The sequence below is a fragment of the Pelmatolapia mariae genome, linkage group LG7 (assembly GCF_036321145.2).
Source record: "Pelmatolapia mariae isolate MD_Pm_ZW linkage group LG7, Pm_UMD_F_2, whole genome shotgun sequence".
Taxonomy (NCBI): domain Eukaryota; kingdom Metazoa; phylum Chordata; class Actinopteri; order Cichliformes; family Cichlidae; genus Pelmatolapia; species Pelmatolapia mariae.
The window spans coordinates 14,247,998-14,261,893 of record NC_086233.1 but is presented as its reverse complement, the minus strand read 5'-3'; the positions used below and the strand labels follow the sequence as shown (position 1 = coordinate 14,261,893).

At 39.4% G+C, this 13,896-nt stretch overlaps 1 protein-coding gene across 1 annotated transcript in view; it reads right to left on the bottom strand.

The window, feature by feature from the left end:
- The window catches only part of adamts6 (ADAM metallopeptidase with thrombospondin type 1 motif, 6), a 75,289-nt gene that overhangs the window by 53,439 nt on the left and 7,954 nt on the right, over positions 1 to 13,896 (bottom strand). The window contains exons 8-11 of the mRNA XM_063478044.1: positions 13,265 to 13,410; positions 9,918 to 9,961; positions 5,339 to 5,444; positions 3,618 to 3,764 (exon numbers count right to left, since the gene is read on the bottom strand). Of these exons, the coding sequence (XP_063334114.1) occupies positions 3,618 to 3,764; positions 5,339 to 5,444; positions 9,918 to 9,961; positions 13,265 to 13,410 (443 nt within the window). The remainder of the gene's footprint in view (positions 1 to 3,617; positions 3,765 to 5,338; positions 5,445 to 9,917; positions 9,962 to 13,264; positions 13,411 to 13,896) is intronic.

Here is a 13,896-nt window from a genome sequence, read left to right as displayed (position 1 = left end):
TGACAATTGACTCAAGACTCTTGCACAGTACTGAATACTGCAACAATAACAGATTTGCATCTGAAACATTGCTGAAATTTCAATCAACAAGGTCAGCATGTTTGTGCAATTAAGCAGCATCATAAAGACAGGCTATATCCAATATGATTATCTCAAACATACAGCAATAACTGTGATGACAAAAAAAAAAACACCCACTCACTGGTTAAACTGCAAGAATGTCTTAAAGACATAAAGACCTGGATGGCCTCTAATTTTCTGCTTCCTAAATTCAGATAAAACTGAGGTTATTGTACTCGGCTCTGAAAATATTGGAAATATGGTATCTAACCAGATTCTTACTTTGGATGGCAATACCTTGGCATCCAGTAACACTGTAAGGAACCTTGGAGTCATTTTTGATCAGGATATGTCCTTCAATGTACATATTAAACAAATATGTAGGACTGCTTTCTTTCATTTTTGCAATATCTCTAAAATAAGAAATATCCTGTCTCAGAGTGACGCTGAAAAACTAGTTAATGCATTTATTACTTCTAGGCTTCTTCTAGGCTATATTTCTCCTATATTTGCTTCCCTTCAGTGGCTCCCTATTAAATCCAGAATTGAATTCAAAATCCTGCTCCTCACATACAAGGCCTTGAATAATCAGGCTCCATCTTATCTTAATGACCTTATAGTACCATATCACCCCATTAGAGTACTTCGCTCTCACACTGCAGGCTTACTTGTTGTTCCTAGAGTATTTAAGTAGTAGAAAGGGAATCAGAGCCTTCAGTTTTCAGGCCCCTCTTCTATGGAATTAGGCTTAAAACTTTCCTTTTTGCTAAAGCATGCAGTTCGGGCTGGATCAGGTGACCTTGAATTCTCCCTTAGTTAAGCTGCAGTAGGTGTAGGCTGCTGGGAGATTCCCATGATGCATTGAGTATTTCTTCTTCAGTCACCTTTCTCATTCACTATGTGTTAATAGACCTCTCTGCATTGAATCATACTTGTCTGGCTCTTATCTGTCTCTCTTCCACAGCATGTCTTTATCCTGTTTTCCTTCTCCCCAACCGGTCACAGCAGATTGCCGCCCCTCCCTGAGCCTGGCTCTGCCAGAGGTTTCTTCCTGTTAAAAGGGAGTTTTTCCTTCCCACTGTCGCCAAAGTGCTTGCTCATAGGGGGTCATATGATTGTTGGGTTTACTCTGTATGTATTATTGTAGGGTCTACCTTACAATGTAAAGCGCCTTGAGATGACTGTTGTTGTGATTTGGTGTTGTGTAAATAAAACTGAATTGAATTGAGTTGAAATATACAAACCTGTTTACAAATGGCAACCAATCAAAAGAAGTATAGCTTAAAGGGAATGTAACTACAAAAGCTTTTTTTCAGAGAGTACATAAACTAAAGGGCAACACCCCGGGCTAATATGAGATAAATAAGGATTACTTAAACCTGAAAAGTATCTAAAGAATAAAAATAGGGAGTTGAAAATTAGCATATCAGGCCCATTTTTCAAAAATTATCTCTATTATCTAGGGTAAACTAAAAAAAAAAAAAAAAAAACATACTAATGTTTTAATGTTTTTCTGTGTTGTTATCTCAAGTCAGATGAAGCATTTTAAAAAAATCAGCATAAAAAATGAATATGCACATGCACAATAAACCAGACAGCAGAAGCACCAGATACAAAGTTTCTTAGTGTTAGAACTAAAAGGTAAAAATATACCCTGACCTCTTGCTCGCAGGTGACATTGCAGAGATAATGTTACCAGCTTTCCGTTTATGGACAAGGTAGTTTATATTGTAAGGTATAGACTTACTTAGGTTCAAGGAGGGGCAGAGAGGGGAAAAGACAAAAGGGGAAAGAGGAGAAACGAGACACCACAAACAGACAGGACAAAACAGACTATGGGGGACAGCAAACAAAGGTTAGTGGCATGGGAAGTGAAAAGAAGTCAATGAAGAAGAAATGCTCAGGGTGTTGTGAGTTCCACTGCAGTTTTAGCCACCAGAGGTATAACTAAGGGATGATTTAGGGTCACCTGTTCTAAAGGTAGTAGCTTTTAAAAAATAAATAAATAATCTTAAATGTAGAGAAGGTGTACGTCTGCTGAATCCAAACTGGTAGCTGGTTCCACAAGACAGTGGGCTGATAGTCACCACCCATTCTACTTTTGGAAATGCTTATAACTACAATTAAGCCAGCACTCTGAGAGGAAAGTGGTCTATTGAGATAACACAATACAATAAGGTGTTTATGATGGATCCTGATTTTCTACATCTTGTACCTGAGGAGAAGGATTATAAATGAATAAAATGCTGCTGTATGAATCTAAATATCCATCAGAATAAACCCTGTCGACTACTTGTTGATAGGAGTATAAGATAAAACAACATAAACAGCAAAGCAACACATCAGATTAGATTAGAAATCATTCATAACCTTTGGCCCATTTTATACTTTCCTCCATTGTTGTCAGTTTCTTTCCTGTTTCCGTGGTGGTCTTGTGCTACTAGCTCTGCACGGTCAGCACTATTCCATTTTTTGCAAACAAGCACTTTGAGTTTTGCAATTTTTTTGTGCAGCAATAAAGCTACACGGAAATCTTATCAATCCCACAAATGCTACAAAGTTAAGGGGGTCCTTGACCTCATTCTATGATCATTAAAAAGGCATTAGCAGCTCCATGCTACAATAGCCGTTACTAGTATAACACAGCTGGATTTCTGACAGAAGTCTGCTGCCGGCTGAGTTGCTCTGTGCTGCTATAGGCTTAAGCATGGAAAAAGAATTTGTGGAGCAAAAAAGATCATGACTGTAGTTATACTGCATTGATGTTAGATCATGAAAATGCATTAGGACAATGCATGGAGCTGGCAAAGGGCTTTGTTGATTATCAGATTTGGGGCATTCCGACATTCAGAGTCTCTGCCATCTAATAAAAAGACAAAAGTGCCAGAAAAAAAAAAAAAAAAAAAAAATCAGGGATTCGCAAGCGTGAAGAGCAGTAGAATTTCAAGTAAGGCTTCAAATTGACACGCCTCCTCTAAATCATGCTGTGCAGAAATAGGTGTAGAAGTCTGTCATTGTAACCATTATCTGTTTGTTCTGTTACTCCAGATGTTTTGTCTAGCCTCTGGAAAAGAAACATTGGTGTGTCCTCTACTATGCCAGGCTGGCAAGACTCAAATATCACTGCCTCGTTTATTTATGTGCTCCAATTCTTTCTCCTTTTTTTTCCTCCTTTGGCCAATATATAAAACAGCAGAGCAGTGGTTTAAGGCAGCTGGCCTACATATCACCACCGAGGACCACATGAGCTCTAACATCACCCGCCTTGTGGTGCAAGGATGCAGGGGTGGAAAGCACTCAGTTATCATACGCAGCCACAAGGAGGTCTGGCAAAAGTCTCAGTGATGAAGTGGATGTGAATAAGTAGGGGAAGGCCTCGCGTACAAAGCAGCCTAGCGGGTCCAGCCACATGGACCAGCCAGTGGCAGCGGGTTGTAAAGAGAGACAGCTGTGAGTAAAAAAGGAAAACAGGAATGCACCCTTTTCTCAATTGCACGCACACACACACACATACACAGACCCACAGGGAACAACCACCACCCATATCACCCACTTACTCGAGAAAGCTGGTGATGTAGTCTTTGCTGCAGGCAGACCAGGAGAAAGGGTTGGTGTTGGCTGTTATATGAGCAGCCATCAGTTTGGCTGTCTCGTGACCTTTGGTACCGCAAGAATTCCCAATCCCATCATGGTTCATCCCAAAACTAAAACAGAAAAAAATAAATAAGAAGAGGAATTAATGCAGCTGGGAGAAATGACCATCTGGTCTGAAAGTGGTAGTTAATTGCATAGTTTAGATGGGATCTCGCTGGACAGTTAAGGCTGCTGGATTGTGGATGTCAACCTCTGTGGTTGTAAAGATTGAGCTCATTGGCTCTAAAACAGCTGTGTGGAGGGGTCAAGGGTCAAACCCTGTCTGGGGCTCTGCAGGAAAGAAGAAGTTCTAATCACCACTCAGATGCCTGTCTGTCAATCACTGCTTGCAGGTCTGAGCAAGCCAGGGAAGGAAAGTCAGCACAGACTGGAGCGAGGAGTCAAGACCCTTTAGATCATTACAATGAGCAGCTCCAAACTTTGAGTACTGTTCTGAAAGCTACTAAATAGTTTTTTTCACACTGAATTCATGTTGGCTATCAATGGTTGCAACAATTCATTTTCAGAAAAACTTCATCTGTCAGGAGATCATTTGAGAGAAAAGTTTCTCATTACAGCAGGATATCAAAGCTTAACTTTCCCTCACAGTCTAGTGGCGCGAATCAGGTATAATGTATATAACAAACCCAACCACATTGCACAGACTGAACCTGTTTTTCTAAGGCTGGCGTTTATGACATTTTACCCTACTCGGGAAATAAATCAGGCCAGTCGAAACCCCGCTGTAGTGTGTTTTTTTATACATCCTCTAGAAGCAGAGACTATTTTTACAACTGCCCCACAACAGAAGCAGACATGAGACATAATAAAGGAAATCGCCATCTTGCCTAACTCTCGAGAGAGGAATACACAGACTAATACATCATCATTATTTTGCTTTATATTCAGGAAGAAAGAGGCCGAGGTATGCGGACACTGACATTTGCATGAGGAAATATGTGCAGTTACAGTCTGCAAGGGGGAAAAAAGACTATATGCAAGTCCGGCAAAACCAGGCAGTAAGTAATGTTTGTTTAAGAACAGGTCGTGAAAGTGATAAAAGGTTTGAAGACGACCTTAAGTAAAAAGAGGGCATTTGCCAACACCTAAAACTGCTATAAAAGGTGCTACATTTGTGGAAAGTTTCATTCCCAAAAATGTAAAAGGAAGAACTTCAAGTCCTGCTTAGAAATCTGCTGATATCAGCAGTGTCAATACTCATATTGAGGGATTTTATGCCACCAGAGAAGTTTAAGTTCTGAATTAAAAAAGGTCTTTTCAGTCATGACGTCATCAAAAGGATCCATGAATAAATATTGTCGGGGTGTAAGTTCATTGTGGATGTGCGTAAGGTGCCACGCCAAATTATGCTATAACCATGAAAAAGTATAAAGACAAAAAAGGAAAACTTTTACAAGCCATGATAATGGTTAATTAAGGGATAATAATTCTCAAGTCAAAGTAGACAGAGCTGCACCACTTTAAATTAATGAGACAAGTTCTGTTAAGTAATTTAAATGTGTGCCTTCAAAACCAAGCCATTTAAGGCCCTCTGACTTGGTCCCACCACCTCTGCAATACGCATCAGGGAGTAATGTCAAGTTTTATATTTTATATTAGGCTCCTAAAAACTCTTAAAACTCACTTGTGGCCAATCTCGTGCGCAATGGTGAAAGCAGAACCGAGGCCGATGTCTTCATTGATGCTGCAGCTCCTCTCTGGCTCACACATTCCAGCCACTGAGGCCAGACCTAGACATACACACATAAACACACATGCCAGACAAACATACAAACACAAGGTTGAGGCAAAGCATTCTTAGGACTCGCTGTCATAAAACTGGGATTCCATACATAAGCTACTGTTTGCAGCAGTGCTGAGAGTCAGCTAGTCATGGCTATAGATTCACCAGGACAAGTCAAGTTTAGCATTTGCTCCTAAATGTTTGTTGTTTTTTGTTTTTGTTTTTTACTTAAACGGGGATATTGCTGGAAAAGGTTTATACACTGGATTTCATGTAACTAGTATTCTGACAAAAAACTGACAGAAAATAGAGTTGTTTTTTCTCATTCCAAAAGCAAGACTTGGAGAAAGAGGCAGAGAGAAAAGAGGGAAAAGGGAGAGGAGAGGGCGTTTCAAGTTAAAAACGCTCCACAATCCAGGTGTCACAGGTTCTTTTTCCCCTAAAGCCTGACAGGTCAGATAGGGAGACTGCTGGCGATCCTTCACAGATTACATCTACAGGTGACTGGAGAGTGGATCATATGACACTGCAAAGCAGGTGTGTGTGTGTGTGTGTGTGTGTGTGTGTGTGTGTGTGTGTGTGTGTGTGTGTGTGTGTGTGTGTGTGTGTGTGAGTGAGAGAGAGAGAAGTACTTTCTATTCATTTCATGTTGGGTTGAGGAGTTTTTCCCAGGTTTTCATATATTTGAGAATAAATTAAGGGGAATCCTGTCACTCTGGATAATTTCAGTCATTTCTGTTAAGTTTTACTTGACATTTTAAGTAAATTTGTAAAAAAAAAATAAATAAATAAAAAATTATATATATATATATATATATATATATATATATATATATATATATATATATATATATATATATATATATATATATATATATATATATATATATATATATATATATATATATATATATATATATATATATATATATATATATATATATATATATATGACAAACAGTTGATTGGAAGTATTCTCCAATTAGATGCTGTTCAACAATGACAGGAGAGGGTGCAACAAGATGAAAAATTAAAAGTGCACCAGTTATAGAAATATGATATGCTTTAAGCTTCCTCATTAGTTTGCAACAGCTCAGGTATTTCTATTGCAATTTAGAGAAATTACTTTTTTTTTTACCATCACATCTTTTCCACTTTAAAAAGTGTCCTTTTTAAATGACAGTAAAGCTAGTTGGATTCAGCTTTAGGATGATAAATGACAATAAAATACAGAAAAGCAAATGCACATCACCCCATACTGATGGAGTGCAGCATTACAGTTTGCATGGAGTGATAAATACACTATACTGATGCTCCACAGTGTGCAAGCTGTTGATATTTTACATTATTTTACAGCGTACCTACTGAAATGTAAAACAACACTTTCATATAGTAAAAAATATGACACTACTGTGCTGCATAATATAGATTTTTACAAACAAAGTCACTTGTTTGGTTGCCATTATAATGTTTAATGTACCTACTGTAATCACCATAAAAATGGAAAATGTCTCTGTACCCTCACCAATGTACCCTGAAATCAGTTTCTTTACATTTTCATTCTCCTTATTCACCACACGGTTATCCAAAAGCTCCTGTATTTAACACCCTGAAGATACACGCTGAATGGACATGACTCATCACTACCAAGGAAGAACATCAAAGGCTGAAAAGTGAGGCTGGTGTGTAAGTGCCAAAAACTGCAGTTGTGTATTGGCAACTTGGGCCTGGCTCCAAAAGCAAGTCAGGCTCCACAGAGTCCCAAAACTGAAAATACCCAACTTTACAACGTAAAGCACATTTTTTATAGCCGAATACAAAGCAGTTTTGGCCTTATTGATAGTTCATATCTTAATAGCAACTTGGGGCTGCTATGAAGGGTGGTGAAAGGGTGTGCCATCCAGTCATCCACATAGATGGCAGGTGGAGCTGTACCCATTGGTGTCTTCTGAGTCTTCCTCTGTCTTACCTCTGCTAAATATTGTCCACTGGATCTTTCTGCCATGTTTGGGCTGTCAGTGCATTTTGGATCAAGTTATATGTCTAAGGAAGTTGTGCCTTAGCTTTGATGAGTGACATTCTACTTTATTAGTCTGTTATGCAACACTAATTAACCGATACTGTGTTTGTCTGTGCCTTACAGTTTATGAATGTAGCTTGTACGCATTAGCTGATAATTTAGCAGGCCACCCTTTCCTCTTGATAACAATGTGATGGCCAAAACACTAACAGTGAGGCTTCAAAAAAACCCAAATCAATGGGTGACATCACAGTGGCTGAGTCCATCTTTGATTTAGTCAGCAATCTTGGTCATCATGGTGGTCCACTGCTAGCTAAACCTTAACATTACACTTAGCCACACACAAGCTGGAAACCACATCACACACCCACAATAATTAAAGTCTAAATACAAAATAGCTAAAATAAACATCACAGCACTACATAATTAATGATTTGAGCCTAAGCATGTACATTCCCATGAGTCTTTGAACTTGCCACTGTGTAAATAACCCAAGCTACCACCACCTTGGGTTGCTACAATTGCAACTCACGTCGCTACTCTTTCTTTTTAATTTCTTAATTTTGACTATGTGCATTTAAGAGTTAAGTTGTGGGCATACTAAAGCATCACAGTGAGACTCAAGTCTGACTTAACTAAAAATGAGAAAATAGGGTATTAATATTTATATATTCCCGAAAGGTATTAGCACTTAAAGTACCTAACTGTATTTACAAAAGACGGTACATTACTGTTTACTGTACTGTACATTCCCTGTATTTTTTTTAGCAATTGATACAAAAAACATCTTGCAATATAGTTGTGGGGATTTGTTTGGACTTTCATTCAAGAATTTTTCAAGCGCTTAACATGTGCATAAATCATGTAGATAGGAGCACAGTTACTGTCAACAGCTTTCAATTTTCTTTCTCTTGAGAATAAGCAGTTACCTCTGAACTTAGGCAAATCAAACCAAAACTAAATGTCTGAATGGCTTCATGCAACGAACGTGAGCAAGAAAATATGTTTCTTTTTATTCAGCTCGCATGCACCAGAGCATTTTTCCAACTTGCGGTAGAAATTTTTGCAAAATGTTCTAATGATAAACTTTGCACACCTCTTTTTACACTGTTCATTAGCTACATAACATGTAGTTTGGCGACCAATGCAGCTTCACATCTTCCTGTAACGCATGCATGGACTCCTCGCTTGCCTGCTAAAAGTGGCATGGCCTTTGTGTCCTCTTTACTAAGAGGCTAAACAAGAATAGGCTCGCAAATCAGGAGGCCACTGAAACCATTACTGCAGGGAAAGAGGGAGCCTGAAGGTGAAGAGAAAAGGAGGAGAGGGAGGGAAAAGAAGAAGGGTGTGTGTGTGTGTCTGTGTGTGTTCGGGTGGGGGGCAAACATGGAGTGTGAGCTGTTTTCTTAACTCCAGGGTGGACTGTGCATTATCTCCACGCCCATGATTACTCTGCGACCCTAAATGCCAGCAGTCTGACCCGAGAGCATGATCCCTGGGAGGAAAAGGAGGAGGAGCAGAGAGGGAGGTGGGGGTGAGACAACGAGGAAGCCAAGCAGATGCCAGGGCAATTAAAAAGACCGGGGAATGTGACGAATGCGGTCAATCTGTCAAACCACCCCTGAAGTCACGATATTACCTCCAAGATATACTGTGGTGCCTGCAGGCTCCAAAAAAGATAAGGTGGGGAAAGAAAGAGCTGGGTGGGTAGGAAGGTTTGAGGTGGAACTGAACGACTTGAGACAGAATTTTTTTTTTTTTTTTTTTTTGGGGGGGGGGGGGGTGGGGGGGGTGATCTGCCACCACTTGCTGTCTTTTGTCCACCCCCAGTAACACTAGAGCGTGCATATCACCCACTCCATCTCCCTCCTGCATACTCTAACACCCACTATAATTGTCCTTTTCCACTTCCATTTTCCTTTCAACCCCTCCTCTTCTTCTTCTCCATCTCCCCCATCTGCCACTAATCTCGTCTCTTCTTCATCCCTCATTTCTCCTCCCCCCTTTTAAGTCTTTGCCCTCCTTAACTTTCCTGCACTTCCTTTCTCCCTTTCAACCCCCAGTGGAAGTGTAAACACCTTAGACAAACTGAGGTTGGAGGCAGAGGACAGAGACAGAGGAGATTTATAAACTAGAGGTGACCACAGCTGTCCAGGTTCAGGGCTCCTGGCCTCAACAAACAGAGGAGAAGCCACTGAGGAGCTATAATAACACAAATGAAAATATCCTTCTCATTATGTCTCACCGGATTTGTCGGATTTGTGTTCTTCTACACAAGATTGCGAAGGCTGCTAAATAAGGGTTTTCTGAGGACACGTTGAATGGGAAAATAAAAACCTCTCCAAAGAGCAGGAAATGATAAACTCCAAAACTAGACATTTAAAGTAGTCAGCATCACATAAGATTACAAAGGAAACCTAATTTAACATATATGAAATTTAATCAGCCTTTTTCACTCACCTAAGGTACCACAAGGTTTGTTCTTGTAGGTGCAGATGTCATACCTAAGAACAGGCAAAAAAAAAAAAAAAAAAAGAAAAGAAAAAAGAAGAAGAAGAAGAAGAAGAAGAAGAAGAAGAAGAAGAAGAAGAAGGAGGTCAGAACACTCAAACTGTTTATGTTTAATCACAGTCTGGTCAGGTATAATGTCACCTTTAAATCTTTCCCTCGTAAAGGCAACCTCCCCTGTACCCTAATGGCTAGTTTTGACCCTCAGTATATGTTTGTTGACTATTAGAATAGCTTCTGGGTTTTTCCAAACATAGCTGCATACGCAGAGACCCTCACTAACTTCTGTTACACACCCAGTCATTTTGTTTTATAAGCAGCCCTAAATATGACAGAAACTGCTCAGTCCAGAAAAGAGCTTCAAGTGTTACTCCTAGTTACTCCTAGTATCAAGAGGTAAAGAGTTATGCATAATAATATAATATACTAGCTTGGGCTGTCAAGTCAATGGATATCCACTGATTGCACAAATTTTTTTTTCCCCATTCAGCAAGTGATTTCAAGTAGTCACGAGAACCTGGTCGTCAATAGGTTAAGCGTGCAACACGCTCAACCTCTGGGTGACCACTTTTAATTGTAAAACTATAGGACAGGTTACCTAGTAGGAGGTAACCTGTCTCTAAACAACAGTGGCCTGACTCAGACTGATTGCAATCACTCGCAGACAGATTGGTAAATGTTTGCAAATAACTGTTGTCTAATATTTAGGCGCAGAAACATATTGCTAATATGTTTCAAGAAATCTGGGTCAATCTGTCCTGATGAACGCCACTCGTTCCTGACAGTCTATTGGTAAAGGTTATATTTTAGTTACATTCCTATAAAAATAAAAAAAAATTAAAAAAAAACATGGCCATTGATCACCTATCTTATTTTGCAGTTACAAGTAGTCATGCAGTACCTGCAGTACCTGCATGACTACTTATAAAGGAATTTTGGAATTTCTGTTTCATATCTATGAGCCTATGGCTGTACTATGAATATAAGCACTTAGTGTGAATTTCTGTGCAGCAGATTTGCTGTTTTTGCTGATCACAGTTAACTGTGTACTATCACGAATAGATTGCATAACTGTCAACTTGACCCCATTGAACTGTGAACCGATGGCAAGCTAACTCCATCTTATTGCCCTTTAATTGCTGTCTTGATACACTAAAGTTGGTTTGAAGACAGCAGCTGACTGCCAGTGGTCACAGAGCTGGTCCACCTCTTTGAAGGAACCATTTCAAAAGCAATGAAATCACAAGTTCATGGTCCCAATAATTTTGGTTGTGCGTGGGCTCTTTCACACTTAATACAATAGAGCAAATGACAAAAAAAAAGAGGTCAGAACACTCAGACCCACAGTGCCCAAGGAAATTTTTACAGGATTGCATTCAAATTAATGAGACAATCATATCAAAAGCTTTTAATCTCTTAAAACCAAGAGCACAGCAAATTAAATTTTACCCTCCTACCACCACCTCCACCATCACCTACCACCCTCACTCCTTTGTCTCTGAATCACTCCTCTCTCTCTCTCTCTGTTCTCTTTTAAGTGACCCTACTTGTGACTTTTCTAATCCATTTTTGATTTATTCCCCCAATTTTTCAAAGTTTTTGGCACCACCCATTTCAAAACAAAGACTGGACAATGACGTTCTTGTTTTATGCTAACAAGAACTTTCAATCATTCAATCACACTGATCCATGTTACCAAAGATCTGCAGGAAAAGTGTCTGTGGCTAATTTCATCACAGCTATAGAAGTGATGTATTTTTATAAACCAAATTCATTTAAACAAGCCCATCCATCCATCAATTCATCCATTGTCTTCAGCTTATTCTTATTCAGAGTCGCAAGGGGGGTTGGAGCCTATCCCAGCTACCATAGAGGCGGAAGGCAATGTACACCCTGGACTGGTCAACAATCTGATGCACGGCTAACACAGAGAGACAGAGAACCATTCACACTCACATTTGCACCTATGGTCTATGATAGGAAGCCAGAGTACCCACAAAGAGCCCACACAGACATGGGGAAAACGCCACACAGAAAGGCCCCGGCCAATGAGCTCATCACCAATGAGCATAAAACCTAAAACACGTGACGGAGCTCAAGTCATCAGGAAAGCGTGAATTGAGGAAAGGGTTGGCAGCTATTTTCCCATAGACTTCTATAGGACAGGAAGTCTTTTTGCAATCACAGATTTTACCCCTTGGCTTACCTTTCAGACTTTTCTTTTATTCTGTCTATGCTATGCACTCATACCCATGGTTAATAAATACATCTTGCTAGTAATCAGCCTTTTCATTCAAATACGACTCGCGAGATCGGCACAATATTCTAATCCCCAAGAAAAGCAATGTGGATATTGGATTTATTACTTAGATTTTGCTGTGAACAAACTGTGACAGATGATAGATTTGTAGATCAATGTTTGTTTGCAATGACCATTAGGTATAACAACATAATGGGGCTTTTATATGTCAGAGCATTGGGTCTGTCAGCTTCCTTAGAGCTCATCTGTAACCAAGTATCCAAGTTAATTCATGCCCTCAAACTGAAATATTTATAAAAAAAATAGTTTGTGAGTTAAAAGCCCCTTCCATGATTTTTTTTGGTTTATGAAAACAATAACATTTCTCAGCTTCCTGCTAAAACGGGAAAGCCAAAAAGGCAAACTCCATGACCACTGCAGGCAGGCTCTATTAAGCAGCCTTTGCTGTTTGTGCAAAGTGAAGCTAAAACCAATAATAAAACCAACAGCCAAAGAAGCTGGAGGATATCAACTGGCAGACAACAAGCAAGCACTAATGATAAAAAGGCTGTTTTATGCAAACTAGAGAATCAAAAATTTTGCCTTTGGCCTATTGTCAATCACAGAACCCCATCCTCTCTCTAGATAGAAGCAGCTGGAGGAATATACACATCAGTTGCCAGGTTAAGTAGCCAAAACAGTTCTGGCAACAATAAAGTCTATTCCAGGTAATGACAGAGTTTTACTATTTTATGACATAAATTGCGGGATGACAGGTACATTACGTCCGTAACAGCACATTTTACTTTCAAAACGATGGCTTTTATTCCCGTGAGCTGTTACAGGTAAAGTGTGCACACAAGACCTGGACTTTTGGATTATCCAGTGCTGTAGCTGTCTGCATTTGCTGAAGGCACACCACAGAAAATAACCTGTATTTGCTCAAGATGAGAAAATTACAAATAAAGTAAGAACTGAAAAATTGTATTTCAACACTGACTATTATAATGGTGTGTGAGCAACATGTTGTCCACTGCTGTAGCTGTTAGCCAACTCTTACCGGGTGATTAGGACAGCATTGTCATGATGAGCCATCCCATTCTCTGGAATACTGTTTCCATCGCTGTGATGAGACAGGATGGACTTCTGCCACTTACAGAAACTGTCCAGAGACTTGTCAGCATGATGATTAATTTCCAGATTTGGCTGCAAAAAACAGACATGAAAAACTAAGTGATAGAAAAAAACGCAATTTCCATCAGTACCAAAAAATCTTGGGTGATGCTAGATACGTGCGGTTCGTAATTATCCTCTGCAAATTTAAACTAAAATATTTACCATAGTGGGCAGTATTTTACCAGCAGGCATGTTCAAAAAGTTCTTTCAAATTTTGATATTTCATGTAAGCCCTACATTCATTTTCTCAACAGGCTTTGCTTTTTTGCAGGTAAGAATGTGTTATTAACGACTTAAAGCTGAGGTTCACTCACTGCACCATCTCATGATACAAACTGGTACCTTACAACAGTACAGCCAGCTCCTACTTTTAACTTAAGTTGACATCTCTTCATCACAAACACAGATGTCAAGTTGTAGCATCTTTCTTCATATTCCACTTTGGAAGGTTTTATACTACTTTTAAATAAAGGACTTTACAAGAGATACCTTTAATGTATCATGATGTTTTTCCCA